This window comes from Trachypithecus francoisi, unplaced genomic scaffold (genome assembly GCF_009764315.1).
Source record: "Trachypithecus francoisi isolate TF-2019V2 unplaced genomic scaffold, Tfra_2.0 Lachesis_group0, whole genome shotgun sequence".
Lineage (NCBI taxonomy): Eukaryota > Metazoa > Chordata > Mammalia > Primates > Cercopithecidae > Trachypithecus > Trachypithecus francoisi.
Genome location: NW_022681453.1, coordinates 163,419,434 through 163,435,334, shown reverse-complemented (window position 1 = coordinate 163,435,334; position 15,901 = coordinate 163,419,434). Strand labels below are relative to the sequence as shown.

Genomic DNA, 15,901 nt, shown 5'->3' with positions numbered 1-15,901 from the left:
TGGTCAACTGCAGTCAGAAAATATTAAATGGAAATTCCAGAATAAACAATTCCTAAGTTTTGAATTGTGCACCATTCTGAGTAGCGTGATAAAATCTCACACTGTCCTGTTCCCTCCTGCCCAGGACTTTAATCATTCCTTTATCCAGCTGAATACACTACCTGCTCGTTGGTCAGTTAGTCACTTAGTAGCTGTCCCAGTTATTAGACTGATAATCACAAGAAGGGTGAGTACAGAATAGTAAGACATTTTGAGAGATAGAGACTCTATTCACATAACTTTTATTAAAATATATTGTTGTAACTCTTCTATTAGTGTTGTTGATCTCTTACTGTGCCTAATTTATAAATTAAACTTTATCATAGACATGTACATATATCAATAAACACAGTATACATAAGGTTTGGTACTATCCAAGGTTTGGGGCATTCACTAGGGGTCTTGGATCATCTCTTCCGCACATAAGGGAGAACTACTGTAATTCTTTAAACCTCTGGTAGAATACACCATGAAGCTATCTCAGCCTGGGCTTTGTGGGAGGTTTTTTGATTACTAATTTCTTTATTATTATAGGTCTACTCAGATTTTATATTTCTTCTTTAGTCATTTTCAGCAGCTTGTGTCTTTCTAGGAATTCATCCATTTCACCTAGGTTATCTTATGTTTATGGTATTTCCCTCATAGTACTCTTTTTTTATTTCTGTCAAGTCAGTAGTAATGTGTCCCCTTCAATTCCCGTTTTTAGTAACTTCAGTCCTCTCTTTTTATTGATCACTATAGTAAAGGTGTGCCAATTTTGTTGATCTTTACAAACAACCAATTTCTACCTTTCCTGATTTTGTTTTTCTACTCTCTATTTCATTTATTTCCTCTTTAGTCTTTATCATTCCTTTCTACTTGCTTTAAGTTTGCTCTTTTTTTAGTTTCTTAAGGTTAGGGTTAAATTACTAATTTGGGATCTTTCTTCTTTTTTAATATGAATGTTTATAGTGATAAATTTCCCCTTTAGTACTCCTCTAGATGCATTATCCAAGTTTTAGTATGCTGTTCCCATTTTCATTCATCTCAAAGTATTTTCTAATTTCCTTTAGAAATGCTGGGTATTTAGCCATATGTTGTTTAATCTCCATGTATTTGAGAATTTCCCAACTTCCTTTCTGTTACTGATACCTAGTTTCATTCCAATTTGGTTAGCAAACATATTTATATGCTTTCAATCCTTTTAAATTTATTGAGGTTTGTTTTGTGAACTAATATATGGTTAAATATAGAAAAGATTACATGTACACTTAAGGAAGATTTATATTCTGCTGTTCCTGAGTGGAGTATTCTACTGTTACCTGTTAAATCTGGCTGGTTTGTAGTGTTGCTCACATTTTCTATTTCTTTGCTGATCTTATGTTTAGTTGTTCTATCCATCTTGAAAACAAGCTACTAAAGGCTCCCACTATTATAACAGAATTATCTATTTTTCCCTTCAATGTTACTGGTTTTTGCTTAGTGTGTTTTTGGGGCTCTGCTGTTAAGTATGTTTGTAATTGTTATGTCTTGATGATGAACTGATTCTTTTACCATTATAAAATCTCCTTCATTGTCTCTAGGAGAAATTTGTGCCTTAAAGTTTATGTTCTATCTGACACTGGCCACTCCAGCATTTTGTTTTTTGTTTTTTAGACAGTCTCGCTTTGTCACCCAAGCTGGAGTGCAGGGGCGCAATCTCAGCTCAGTGCAACCCCCACCTCCCGGGTTCAAGCAATTTTCCTACCTCAGCCTCCCGAGTAGCTGGGACTACAGGTGTGTGCCACCATGCCTGGCAAAATTTTTTTTTATTTTTAGTAGAGTCATGGTTTCACCATGTTGACTAGGCTAGTCTCGAACTCCTGATCTCAGGTGATCCACTGCCTTAGCCTCCCAAAGTGCTGGGATTACAGGCATGAGCCACCGCACCTGGCCTAGCTCTTTCTTAGGTACTATTTGCATGGTTTATCTTCTCATTTCTTTTACTTTCAGCCTATTTATATCTTTAAATCTAAAGTGTGTCTATCACACATAGCATATAGTTAGATCATGTTTTTCACCCTTTCTACCAACTCTGCCTTCTGATTACATTTATAAGTTGTGGTTGCTCTGAGAATACAATGAACATCTTAAAATAATCAAATTCATACCAACTTAATTTCAGTAATACATAAAAACTTTGCTCTAACATGTCTCTTCCCTCCTCCCTCATACGTATAACTACTGTCATACAAATTACGTATCTACATGTTATAAGCCCACTGACAGTCTTATAATTATCTCTTTATGCAGTCATCTTTCAAAATCAGATAGCAGGTAAAAAGAGTTACAAATAAAAATAATTTGTACTTTTGTATTTACTTATGTTATCTTTACTAGTGCTCTTCATTTCTTTATATGGATTGAAGTCACTGTATCATATTCTTTCATGTCAGCATAAAGGATTCCCTTTAGTATTTCTTTTAGGGCAAATCTGCTGGCAACAGAGTCCCTGTTTTTATTTATCTTGAAATGTCTTAATTTCTCCTTGGTTTCTGAAGGACAATTTTACTGCCACAGAATTACTGGTCGACAGTCTTTTCCTTTCAACACACTGACTTCTGGCCTCTATCATTTCTGACTTAAAAATCAACTTAATTTTATAGAAGATCCCTTGTATGTGACGAGTCACTTTTCTCTCTCTGCTTTCAAAATTCTGTCTTTGTCTTCCAACAGTGTATGATGTGTCCAGGTATGGCTTGCTTGATTTTGTCCTATTTAGAGTTCATTGAATTCTTGGCTCTGCAGATTAATGTTTTCCATCAAACATGAAAAGTTCTCAGGCATTATTTCTTCAAATATTCCTTCTGTCCCCTTTTCCGTCTCCTCGCCTTCTGGAACTTTTATTATGCATGTGTGAGAATGCTTGATAGTACACCACAGGACTCTGAGGCTCTACTCATTTTTCTTCATTCTTTTCTTTTTTGTACCTCTGACTGGATAATATCAACCATCTTCAAATTCTCTAATTTTTTGCTCTTATCAGTGGAAATCTGCTACTGAAGCTCTCCAGCAAATTTTTTCAGTTATTATACTTTTCAGTTCCAGAATTTCTATTTTATGATTTCTACCTCTTTATTGACATTGTCTATTTGGTTAGACAATGTTCTCATATTTTCCTTTAATTATTTAGACACGGCTTCTTTTAATTCTTTGCACATATTTTTAATAGCTGATTTAAAATCTGTGTCTAGTAAGGTTTTTTCCTATGTATAAGCCATCCTTACTTGCTTCTTTGCCTAACTTGTAATCTTTTGTTCAAAACTGTGCATTCAAAATTAACATAATGTGTCAACTTTGGAAATAAGATTCCAAAGCTGTTGCTATTTGTTTAGTGACTTGCTTGGACTAATTCCATAAAGTCTGTATTCTTTGTCATATGTGGCCACTGAAGTCTCTGTTCAGTTAGGTAAGTGGTCATCTAATAACTGGCAGGTGTTTCCTTCAATGCCTTGAACAATTAAGTGTTCCAGCCTTTTACTGAGGGTTTTGTTTATGTTGTGGCACACCTTCAACACTCCATCAGGCATTTTACATCTCTGCTTTAGTCTTAAGTTCTTGTTTGCACAGAGTCTCAAAGCCAGCCAGACATGAGAATTTGGTCTTTTCAGTTCCTTCCTGGGTATGTGCACAACTCTACACATACATGTGGTCTTATAAGAACCCAGGGATAGATCAAAACTTTTCAAAGGCCCATATGGACATCTCATTACCCAGTTCTTCCTTTTAAGCTTTCTGTCAGCCTCTTGATGCCACCTCAAGATGACTGCTATGTTAAATAAATGGTGATGATTATTTTCAACAAGTACCCTGTGAGTAAGAGTTTTCTCAAAGAACAAGGTATGAGCCAAGTCAAATAAAGATGGGCCCTGAAAATGGAACTTTACAGCCAGCTGGCGCAGAGGTCAAATAGTGACAATTCTCTGGAGATGGGCTTTTGGGGAGCTCCAATGCCATTATGACCCCTCCACTGGCTACTAAGGGGCTAGTTTTCATGGCTACCATAGTTATGAGGCTGTTTTCCAGACTACCACAGAGCTGGTAAAGGGGGATGAGATTACACTAAGTTAAAGACGACATGGCTCACTGTTCTTATAGAGAGTCAGGTGTTTTTCTTGAATCCACTTTAGATTGCTGCAAGGCGTTAGCTGATTTCCAAAGTTCTCAGAAAATTGACTTTGACAGTCTTTGCCAGTATTCTCATTGCTTTATGGAGGAACAGTTTACTCTGCCGTTCCAAAATAGAAACCCCATATGCTCTTCTTAAACCTCATTTTAAAAAACACAATTATCAATGTCTTTCACTGATAATGGCTGCTGAACTTTTAGTGTGCTCCTAATTTTTTGCTATTATAAAGAAAGTCAATCTGAACAGTCTTGAAACTAAATCTGAGTTGATTCTTAGTTATTTCCTTAGGATATGTACATCATAAAGGCTTGGATACATATATTGTAAAAAAATACCTCCAAGGAAGAGGCATCAATTGCATTCCATCAGAGGGCACTGTATGAGAGTGCACCAATGGCATTATGAGATTTTCATGCTAGTAGGAGTTTTTGTCTCCTTTGAAAGAGGCCTACATATTCCTTTCATAAGTTTTCTCTTTCATTGTAGTTTATAATATTAACTTAAATGGTTTCTTCTCTTTCTCTTTCTTGCCCCCTCTTCTGTTCCAAAAATTCAATTTCCTAAGATTCAAACATCAGGCCTTTGTTGCCCTTCATAATCCCTTTACTTTATAGTCACTCAAAAACTTTGACTTTCAACACTACTGAGAGACAAGACTAGCTGGACTTCCTAGGCCGACTAAGAATCCCTAAGCCTAGCTGGGAAGGTGACCGCATTCTCCTTTAAACTCGGTAAAGAAATAACCAATCATCTATTGCCTGAGAGCACAGCAGGAGGGACAAGGATCAGGATATAAACCCAGGCATTCAAGCCAGCAAGGGCAACCCCCTTTGGGTCCCTTCCCCTTATATGGGAGCTCTGTTTTCACTCTATTTCACTGTTTTAAATCTTGCAACTGCACTCTTCTGGTCCGGGTTTTGGTACAGCTCAAGCTGAGCTTTCACTCGCCGTCCACTACTGCTGTTTGCCACTGTCGCAGACCCGCCGCTGACTTCCATCCCTCCAGATCTGGCAGGGTGTCCGCTGTGCTTCTGATCCAGCAAGGCGTCCACTGCCACTCCCGATCAGGCTAAAGGCTTGTCACTGTTCCTGCACGGCAAAGTGCCTGGGCTCGTCCTAATCGAGCTTAACACTAGTCACTGGGTTCCATGGTTCTCTTCCATGACCCACTGCTTCTAATAGAGCTATAACACTCACCACATGGCCCAAGATTCCATTGCTTGGAATCTGTGAGGCCAAGAACCCCAGGTCAGAGAACACGAGGCTTGCCACCATCTTGGAAGTGGCCTGCCACCATCTTGGGAGCTCTGGGAGCAAAGACCCCCCCGGTAACACTACCAGTGACTCCAAAATATGTAACCCTAACACTGACAACTTTCTTTTGTACCACTCATATTGTTTTTTCACTGTGATAGAACTCCACTTATTTTACTACCACCCCAATTTCAACAAATACCAAATGCATCCATCTCCCCTAAAATTGGAAGCTGAATGAGCCAGAAATAAGGTAGCACAAGAAGAAAACACAGAAAATATAATGTAAAATACTATAAGTTGAAAAATCTGTGCAAAAGTTTAGAAAAACAGCAATTTTTCAAGAACTAGTCCCAAAGGGACAAACTGAAAGTTTAACTCAAATAAGAAAAAAGAAAATGGCAGAGCCAAGATCTAAGTAGCATAAATCACCAATCATAATTCAGTAAGAAAATCAGGACTGGGAACTGAATGGTCTGCCAACATCACTCCTGGGGGAAACTCCTCTTAGAATGTATTAGCAACATTTCCTAAGAAAACATATTAGTTTTGCTGTTCTTTCCCTGCCACCAGCTGTTCCCCACTTGGCTCTAGCAATAAGAATTGCTTCCTTCTCCCCCACTAGTCAATAAAGGGATGTGATAAGGGCGACACACTGCATTTTCTTACACTCTTTCCCAATCCAAGGCCCATGGCTGCCCACAAACAAGAGCAGGTGTTACAGCATAGCAAAAGAGTAACTGCATTCAGAGGAGATCCAGTCTCCTAATCATACAGACTTCCCAAATTCTATTAAGTCAGCTAAATTGCCAAAATTTGGGGGATATTATTAACTGAAATGGGATACCGAAATAATACTGTCTAAAGCATGACACTGGGATACAGAAAGTATGACTAATAAAAATCACTTGAGAACTAACAAGCAGGGTTTTTGCAATTTACCATCTAATAAAGGGGACAATGAATCCAACTGATAATAACAAAGAACCATTTGGAAAACAATTATCAGAAGAGGTTCTTAAAATGCTAATTAAAATGCTAAGAATGGGCTGCATGCAGTGGCTCACACCTGTAATCTGAGCGCTTTGGGAGGCTGAGGCCGGCGGATCACTTGAGGTTAAGAGTTCAAGACCAACCTGGTCAACAATGGCAAAACCCCTCTCTGCTAAAAATTCAAAAATTAGCCAGGTGTGGTGGCACACGCCTGTAGTCCTAGCTACTTGGGAGGCTGAGGCAGGAGAATCACTTGAACCCAGGAGGCAGATGTTACAGTGAGCCAGGGTCATGCCACTGTACTCCAGCCTGGGAAACAGAGTGAGACTGTCTCAAAAAAAAGAGAAACGAAAAAAGAAAAAAAAAAAGCTAAGAATGGTTAGGAAAAAAATCAAAAGAATGGTAGTAGCAGGGAAAGAAAAGAGCAGGGATTTAAAAGAAAGGGATAGGAGGGAACATCCTGGTATGATGGTCAAATTTTGTATCTTGAGAAGGATTCAGGATGCAGAGGTTTTATTTGTCAGAACTCATGGAATGGTTCACTTAAGATCTGTGTACTTCATAGCATGCAAATTTTATATCAAGAAGAAAAAAGAGCTATAAATTAACTGGGTGTGGTGGCATGCACCTGTAGTCCTAGTTACCTGAGAGGCTGAGGCGAAAGGATTACTTGAAACCCAGGAGTTCAAGGTTACAGTGAGCTATGATCAGGCCACTGCACTCTAGCCTGGGCAAAAGAGACCCTGACTCTAAGAAGTAAAATAAAAATTTTAAAGAATAGACTGATGGGAGGTGGATAAATGAATAGTTATAAAACACAGCAAATATAGTAAAATCATTACAAATCTAGGTGGCAAGTACATGGATGTTCACTGTTAAACACTTTCAACTTTGCCTGTATATTTGAAAATTTTATAGTAAAATGTTGACATAAAAATTTCTACATGGACCTAGGATTATTTACTTCTTTTTAAATTATCTTCTGACCAATACAACACAAAGACAGAATGAGGAAAAATACAATAATTAAGCATAGTGTAAAAATATAGAGCTAATCAGCACAAAATCTTATCAGGTTGGTAAGTGAAGAGTAAACTTTTAAATTATTTTAGTTATCAAAGATATTTTGTTGTTTGATGATTTTGTGGTTAATTATGGTCAATGAACTTACAAGAAAAGCACCAGAGATTCCCCACATCTTTTTACATAGATGAGATTCAATTCTGATTTCTAGTAGCTTTCTTTTCACACCAAACTAGGCAAAGAACAAATAAGAATATGGTAGAACCGGCCGGGCGTGGTGGCTCACGCCTGTAATCCCAGCACTTTGGGAGGCTGAGGCAGGCAGATCACGAGGTCAGGTGATCGAGACTATCCTGGCTAACATGGTGAAACCCCGTCTCTACTAAAAATACAAAAAAATTAGCCCAGCGTGGTGGCGGGCACCTGTAGTCCCAGCTACTCGGGAGGCTGAGGCAGGAGAATGGCCTGATGCCAGGAGGCAGAGCTTGCAGTGAGCCAAGATAGCACCACTGCACTCCAGCCTGGGTGACAGAGCGAGACTCCGTCTCAAAAAAACAAAAGAATATGGTAGAACCAATACAGAGAAAAAAAGAAACAGAAGGAGGATAAACTGCAAATCAGATAGGGACATACTTATAAAGTTGTACAAATCTAAAATACTTATCATAATCACATTTATTAAAATCACATCATGCATATTTACAGTCTTAGGGATTTGAAGTCATAAATTATATCCTTCTTGTCCACAGGAGTGTGGCAATGGTACACTATTTGTTTTCCTTATACAGTTAGCCATTCCATAATTTTTTTTACTTTTCTCATGATCATATTCCATCTAATCCATTCAGCAAATCTTGTTATATCCAGGATCTGATCTTTTCCCACCACCTCATACTGCTAGCAAGCCACCAGCTCTTGTCTGATTATTAAAAGTCTTCTAACTGCTTCTGCCCTGCTCCTCTTCAGTCTATTCTCAACATAATAGCCAGAGTAATTCTGTTGACAACTAACTCAGATCATATCTCTCCCCTACTCGGAACTCTTCAAAGGCTCCCCACCTCACTCAGAGTCAAAGTCGAAGTCCTTTACAACAGCCTACAAGGCCATATCTAATTGGCCCCTCTTACTCCTCCATCTTGCTCACTCTGCTCCAGCCACAAAGACCTTTCTGCTATTCCTCAACCATGCGAAACATGTTTCTTCTTCAGGGCCTTTGAAATGACTGTTGCCTCTGCCTGGAATGTTTTTCCACAAGATATCCACATGGCTTTCTCTCACTTTTTTCAAGTCCTTCCTCAAATGTCACTTTCCCTGTGAGGCATTCTCTGGTTAATTTATTTAAATTCTACCCTACCCCACCTCTACTGCATTTCCTATCTTCCTTTCCAGATGTATTTTTTACCACAATTATTTTTAACCATCTAACACATTAGCTGTTTTACTTATACTTTCATTGTCTCTCACTTTCCAGTAGAAGGTAAGCTCCACCACAGAAGGATTTTTGTCTATTTATCGTTGCTATATGTCTGCTATCCCAAATAATGGTTGTTATACAGTAAGCACTCAATAAACATTTGTTGATTTGAATTAATGAACTGATTCATTCCTGAGCATATGGTACCTGGTAGTGGTGGTCTTCCCTTCCATCTTTTGACTGTTCCAGATTTTCACTGTGCCATCATTTGAACATGTTGCAAAAAGTGAGTGTTCATCAGAGACCCTAATTCGATTCACAGCAGATTTATGCTCATGAAGATGGGCAACTAATAGCCCTTTAGGACGCCATCCTAAGGAAAAGCAAAGGAGCGTATCATAAACTGTAGTTTCCAAATACAATCTCCCCATCATCCCCCGTTATAATAACCAACAACCAGCTTGCAAACAATTATAACAACTAAAATATTTGGAAGTACCAATAGTTGCCAATAAAGAGTGGTCTATTGGACCATGACAGATATTATTTACTGAGACATCAACTTAGCAATTAAATGTTGCTTAAACAGCTTCAGAAAGGCAGCCCCTGGGGCCCTTCTCCAGTATCTGACAAGGCACGACAGTTAACTGAAAATGAAGGCACAGGGGTACCTGCTACCTCTGAAATCCCTGACTACTGACTCAGTAGATAGGGTAATGACTAGTCTAGAGAAACTGTGCACTAGGAGGCCCAGTTCCACTATACATAAAAGTGAGACCTTGAGCTACTTATTTAAACTCTACTACCTTTAATTTCCTAAATGTAAAATGAGGGACATATTAGTTAACCCAAAGGGTGACTATATGAACAAATGAGATATATACAAGAATCTAATATTATCCATAGCCTATAGTAAACATCCAAATGTTGGTTGATTCTCTTTTTACTTGAAATCATTTATTCTATGGTATAAACACATTAGTATAAATGGTATTATAAATTACAGCCTCAGAATGTTCATGGACTTTCCAGTACTTTGACATCTATAACCTATGTTTTCTTATGTATATTCTTTTTTTGAGTATGATTAATTTCCTCTAATAAATTATACATTCCCTGGGGCCAGAAACCATGTCTTATCCATTCATGGTTCATTCACAGCACCTAACATAGGTACCTGCACATAACTGTCTTCAATGTTTGATAGCTTCTTTTGTATTAAGTATAACAGTTCATTATATTTAATACCATGAGATTTTAAAATAAAACAGAAAACTATGCTAAAGAGCATACTGTACTGGGAATCACCACTGTGGCAACCTGAGTGATGATAATGTCATTTTAGAAATGATTTATTTTCACCAAGAAACAAAAATGAAACTGATACCACTGCCAAACCGAGCTTACTCTAAAACGAAAAACAAAATGTTTCCCCTTAGATCTCTGGCTCACATGTGTGGGAACAGTAGCTAAATGTAATTTTTAAGAATATGCTGGATTTGAAAGTGATCAAAAACACTTTGTCATGAAGTCAAATAATCTACCAGGCTAGGCTGCACATTTCCCTTTGGAGAAAATCAATTTCACTCAGCTACTCAAGTGCAGAAAGAAAAAAGTCAAGAGTCCAACAGTCACTGCACATTTCTTTCTTTCTTTTTTTTTTTTTGGAGCATTATATAATGTTCATGTACTGAAAGACTCAATATTATAATCATACATCTTTCCTCCAAATCTGTAGATCCCAATTTAATCCAAATCAAAATCTTAATAACAGCATTATTAAAAATAACATTATTGAGATATTCACATATCATAAAATTCACCCATTTTATGTGTATAATTCAATGGCTTTTAGTGTAGTCACAGATATGTGCATCTGTCACCACAGTTAATTTCAGAATATTTTCATCACCTCCAAAAGAAACTCCATACCCTTTAACTATCATTCCCCTATCCCTTCCGTTCGCCTACCCCTAAGCAAACACTAATCTACTTTCTATCGCTCTAGATTTTATGCTTTCTCTTTTATGTCATGAAATGTCTTTTAATGTATTACTGAATGACTGAAATAATTCATGTCATAACAGCAGCAATAATTTTTCTTTTGGGAATATTTTGCCAGTCTGTAGTGTTAGCCATTCTAAAAGAATATGAAGTAGTATCTTATTGTAGTTTTAGTTCACATTCCGCTAACAACTAATGATGTTGATATTTTTTTCATTAGCTTATTGGCCATTTGTGTATCTTCTTTTATGAATGTCTGTTTAGAAGTTTTGCACCATTTTTTTTTTATTATTATTATTATACTTTAAGTTCTAGGGTACATGTGCATAACGTGCAGGTTTGTTACATATGTATACTTGTGCCATGTTGGTGTGCTGCACCCATCAACTCGTCAGCACCCATCAATTCGTCATTTATATCAGATATAACTCCCAATGCAATCCCTCCCTCCTCCCCCCTCCCCATGATAGGCCGCAGTGTGTGATGTTTCCCTTCCCGAGTCCAAGTGATCTCATTGTTCAGTTCCCACCTATGAGTGAGAACATGCGGTGTTTGGTTTTCTGTTCTTGTGACAGTTTGCTAAGAATGATGGTTTCCAGCTGCATCCATGTCCCTACAAAGGACGCAAATTCATCCTTTTTAATAGCTGCATAATATTCCATGGTGTATATGTGCCACATTTTCTTAATCCAGTCTGTCACTGATGGACATTTGGGTTGACTCCAAGTCTTTGCTATTGTGAATAGTGCCACAATAAACATACGTGTGCATGTGTCTTTATAGCAGCATGATTTATAATCCTTTGGGTATATATCCAGTAGTGGGATGGCTGGGTCACATGGTACATCTAGTTCTAGATCCTCGAGGAATCGCCATACTGTTTTCCATAATGGTTGAACTAGTTTACAATCCCACCAACAGTGTAAAAGTGTTCCTATTTCTCCACATCCTCTCCAACACCTGTTGTTTCCTGACTTTTGAATGATTGCCATTCTAACTGGTGTGAGATGGTATCTCATTGTGGTTTTGATTTGCATTTCTCTGATGGCCAGTGATGATGAGCATTTTTTCATGTGTCTGTTGGCTGTATGGATGTCTTCTTTTGAGAAATGTCTGTTCATATCCTTTCCCCACTTTTTGATGGGGTTTTTTTTTCTTGTAAATTTGTTTGAGTTCTTTGTAGGTTCTGGATATTAGCCCTTTGTCAGATGAGTAGATTGTAAAAATTTTCTCCCATTCTGTAGGTTGCCTGTTCACTCTGATGGTAGTTTCTTTTGCTGAGCAGAAGCTCTTTAGTTTAATTAGATCCCATTTGTCAATTTTTGCTTTTGTTGCCGTTGCTTTTGGTGTTTTAGACATGAAGTCCTTGCCCATGCCTATGTCCTGAATGGTACTGCCTAGGTTTTCTTCTAGGGTTTTTATGGTATTAGGTCTAACATTTAAGTCTCTAATCCATCTTGAATTAATTTTCGTATAAGGAGTAAGGAAAGGATCCAGTTTCAGCTTTCTACTTATGGCTAGCCAATTTTCCCAGCACCATTTATTAAATAGGGAATCCTTTCCCCATTTCTTGTTTCTCTCAGGTTTGTCAAAGATCAGATGGCTGTAGATGTGTGGTATTATTTCTGAGGACTCTGTTCTGTTCCATTGGTCTATATCTCTGTTTTGGTGCACATTTCTTGAACTACAAAATTTGACATCTTTTCTGTGATTTATTAAATAAAATGTATTACTCTACTAAGTATAATATGCCACTTACAAAGACAGATTCTATCATAAAATACAGCAGTCTGTGCTCAACTTTTCAGTTTTTAAAGTAGCGCTGGTATATAATATTGATTCTAATCACAAAAAGTTTCAACATTAAAAAATTCCAAAATGTTTATTTTGATAAGAAAATTTATGCAACTAACGATGCTACTTGCCACTTAACAGTATCTTCTGAATCTTTAAATCATTGACCTTTACCAGCATTTTCCCCAAGTCCACATCAGTAGCTCATGGGAATTCACATGATTTGTAAACTATATATAAGCACATTATGCATCTTCTCAATTTCAATTTTTATCATTAAAATGTAGAGACAGAAACTCAAAAAATATTTTTAAACCTACAAATCTAGTGTCAAAGACTAGCTCTGCTACATTACACTAGGCAAGTCTGCTAAGATAGCTGAGTCAGATTTTCATTTGAAGTATCTCTAAATTACTTTTAAGTCTTAACAATACAGAACTGCTTCCTCATAATTTTAATGTTGATCATCGTTAAGGCGTAGGGTTAGAGGTGATGTTGTTTTCTTTTTTAATTATTTATTTATTTACTTTTTTTTTTTTTTGAGACGGAGTCTTGCTCTGTCGCCCAGATTATGCAGTGGCATAATCTCAGTTCATTGCAACCTCTACCTCCCAGGTTCAAGCAATTCTCCTGCCTTAGCCTCCCGAGTAGCTGGGATCATAGGCGTATGCCACCACACCTGGCTAATTTTTGTATTTTTAGTAGCGATGGGGTGACACCATGTTAACCAGGCTGGTCTCGAACTCCTGACCTCAAGTGATCCGTCCACCTCAGCCTCCCAAAGTGCTGGGATTGCAGGCGTGAGCCACCACACCCAGCCTATTTTCTTTTCAAAAGTACTCATCATTTTCTAAATTTTCTAACTTTTTCTTAATATTAATCAAAGTATGTTAAACCTTCCAGAAATTAAAAGCAGGAATTTGGTCAAAGAAGCCAGACATTTAAATGAGAAAGTGGCAAGACATTAAACAGGTAAAACTTAGTACTATAAGTGGGGAAAATGAAGCACAGATAGGCTAAATTATTATGTGATTGGCCTAAATATGACTTTGCCAGCTTCCCCCACAACTAAAAAGATCCAACTCAACAAATAATGACATGATTTCTTACTCACTGCTTCTTCCTCTGGGTTTCCCAAACAACATTTTTGTTCTTACCTCTTTTGTCTGGTAGTTAAGTATTCATTTCCTCTATTAGATTCTAGCCTTAAGCACCTAGACTAGACTATAACTACCTATCAATGGAACTTTTACCAGGTGGTGGTGGTTTACTCTCCCATTCAGCATTTTCCATCATCTGCTTAGCTATTTTCTCAGCATTGCACTGCTCCCGCTTTTGCTGGATGAGCTGCTGAAGTTCAGTTTTACAAGTTGTAATCCGAATCTGATAGGTGGATGGTAAAATTGTACTACTTAAAACCGGTATTACTGGTTTTTTATTTTGCACAGTTGTCACTTCTGGAACCTACAAAACAAATGGAATTCTATGTCATAAGCAAAGTATATTTGAAGATAAAAGCGTACCCATGTTTTTATCTATAAATTATAACAGCTTTTTGTCGTCATTAATGTACCAATTTTAAAATTCATTTAAATACATTTTTTCAACGAAAACCCAGTTAAAATGAAATTTAACCACAAATGCTACATTTCCATTCTTTATATAAATCCTACATTTTATATATAAAAAAAACTGATCAGCACAAAAATAACATTAAACAAAAATTATCATTAAGTGAAAAGAAGAAATGGAATTTCAATTTAATTAATCTGGTTCAATTAATATTTTTTATTTAAGATACGATTGACTAGGAAAGAGCTGCCTTAAATTAAACTTATTTCAAATACAGATGCTCCTTGACTTACAATGGCATTACATCCCAATAAGCCTATCATAAGTTGAAAATATCATTAAGTCGAAAATGCATTTAATACACCCAACTACTGAACATCACAGCTTAGCATAGCCTACCTTAAACATGCTCAGAACCCTTACATTAGCCAACAGTTGGGCAAATTATCTAACACAAAGCCTATTTTACAATAAAGTGCTGAATATCTCATGTAACTTACTGAAATCTGTACTGAACACAAAAAATGGGATGGCTATATGGGTACCAGAGTACAGTTTCTAATGAATGAATACTACTTTCACACCATACAAACTCAAAAAATCCTAAGTCTAACCATTGTTGTCAGGAATGATCTGTACATCAAAAGCATCATGACATTTATCACACATAGGAAATTTGAGACTTCTTCCCAAAAGTATTTTTGCTATTTTATAGATATAGCTATGTTATACTGGAGGAGGAATAAAAAAGATTTAAAAGGTTCACTGCAGCGTAATTATAATCACAGTTCATAATAGTGTCTTAAACCCACAATTTCAGATCACTTTATTGGCAAGTACTCTAAAATGAGACCTTTTTAGTACTTTCAATAACTACATTTCCTCCTCACTATAAAATTAAAGATAAACCTGTCTTAGAAAGGAATATGTCCTCCCTAAAAGAAAAGTCACCATATTAATTTTTCTACTACAGTACACAGCCTTTAAACATCCAAAATAGCAGAACGGGGTACAAAGACATTAGAAGGACTACTGACTGGGTGACAGTACCTGTGGAGAAGTTGACAAAGGGACACAAATGCCAGCAGAGGACTCGGAACGAGGAGGTTTCCCAGTCTGAATCATCTCCTGATCACTCCCTTTAGGTAGGGCCTGTGGCATGTTTGGTGGGTCCAGTGACCCAAACATGCTTTTCCATTCTTCATTTACGTTTGAGTCTTGTTTTACATGTTTTCTGGCTATGAAAATATATTCGGAATAGTTAGTCTGAAGGTAGCCTTTAAAACCATTATGTGCTTTTATTGCCTTTGGAGGGGACAGGAGAGGGGGCAGGGACAGCACTACACTTCATATTCTTTTTGTTCCTTAAGATTTCTAATTTATTCATATTCATATATTAACTCATTAACTCTCATTTCATTTCTAGGGCAGATGGAACAGATGTGCTTCCAATTATTTTAATAATAAGACCTAATTACTTCCTAGTTTCTCCAGGCCAGCTCAATTTCAAGTAACCACTATATCTAAAGTAGCGAATAGTAAGAAAATGGCATCTGTTTTAATTTGCATTTATTAAATTATTTACCTTTTCATATATATGCATTCTATTCTATCAACTGATAGAATTCTGTTCAATCTTTCTTTTTTTGGCTTGCTTTCTT

The 15,901-nt window shown here is 37.0% G+C and overlaps 1 protein-coding gene across 2 annotated transcripts in view; it reads right to left on the bottom strand.

The window, feature by feature from the left end:
• PIK3R4 (phosphoinositide-3-kinase regulatory subunit 4) overlaps positions 1 to 15,901 on the bottom strand; it is a 75,058-nt gene that overhangs the window by 17,169 nt on the left and 41,988 nt on the right. For both annotated transcript variants that reach the window (XM_033212690.1, XM_033212691.1), the window contains 3 exons: positions 15,291 to 15,478; positions 13,922 to 14,132; positions 9,078 to 9,243 (listed from right to left, as the gene is read on the bottom strand). In XM_033212690.1, the coding sequence (XP_033068581.1) occupies positions 9,078 to 9,243; positions 13,922 to 14,132; positions 15,291 to 15,478 (565 nt within the window). The remainder of the gene's footprint in view (positions 1 to 9,077; positions 9,244 to 13,921; positions 14,133 to 15,290; positions 15,479 to 15,901) is intronic.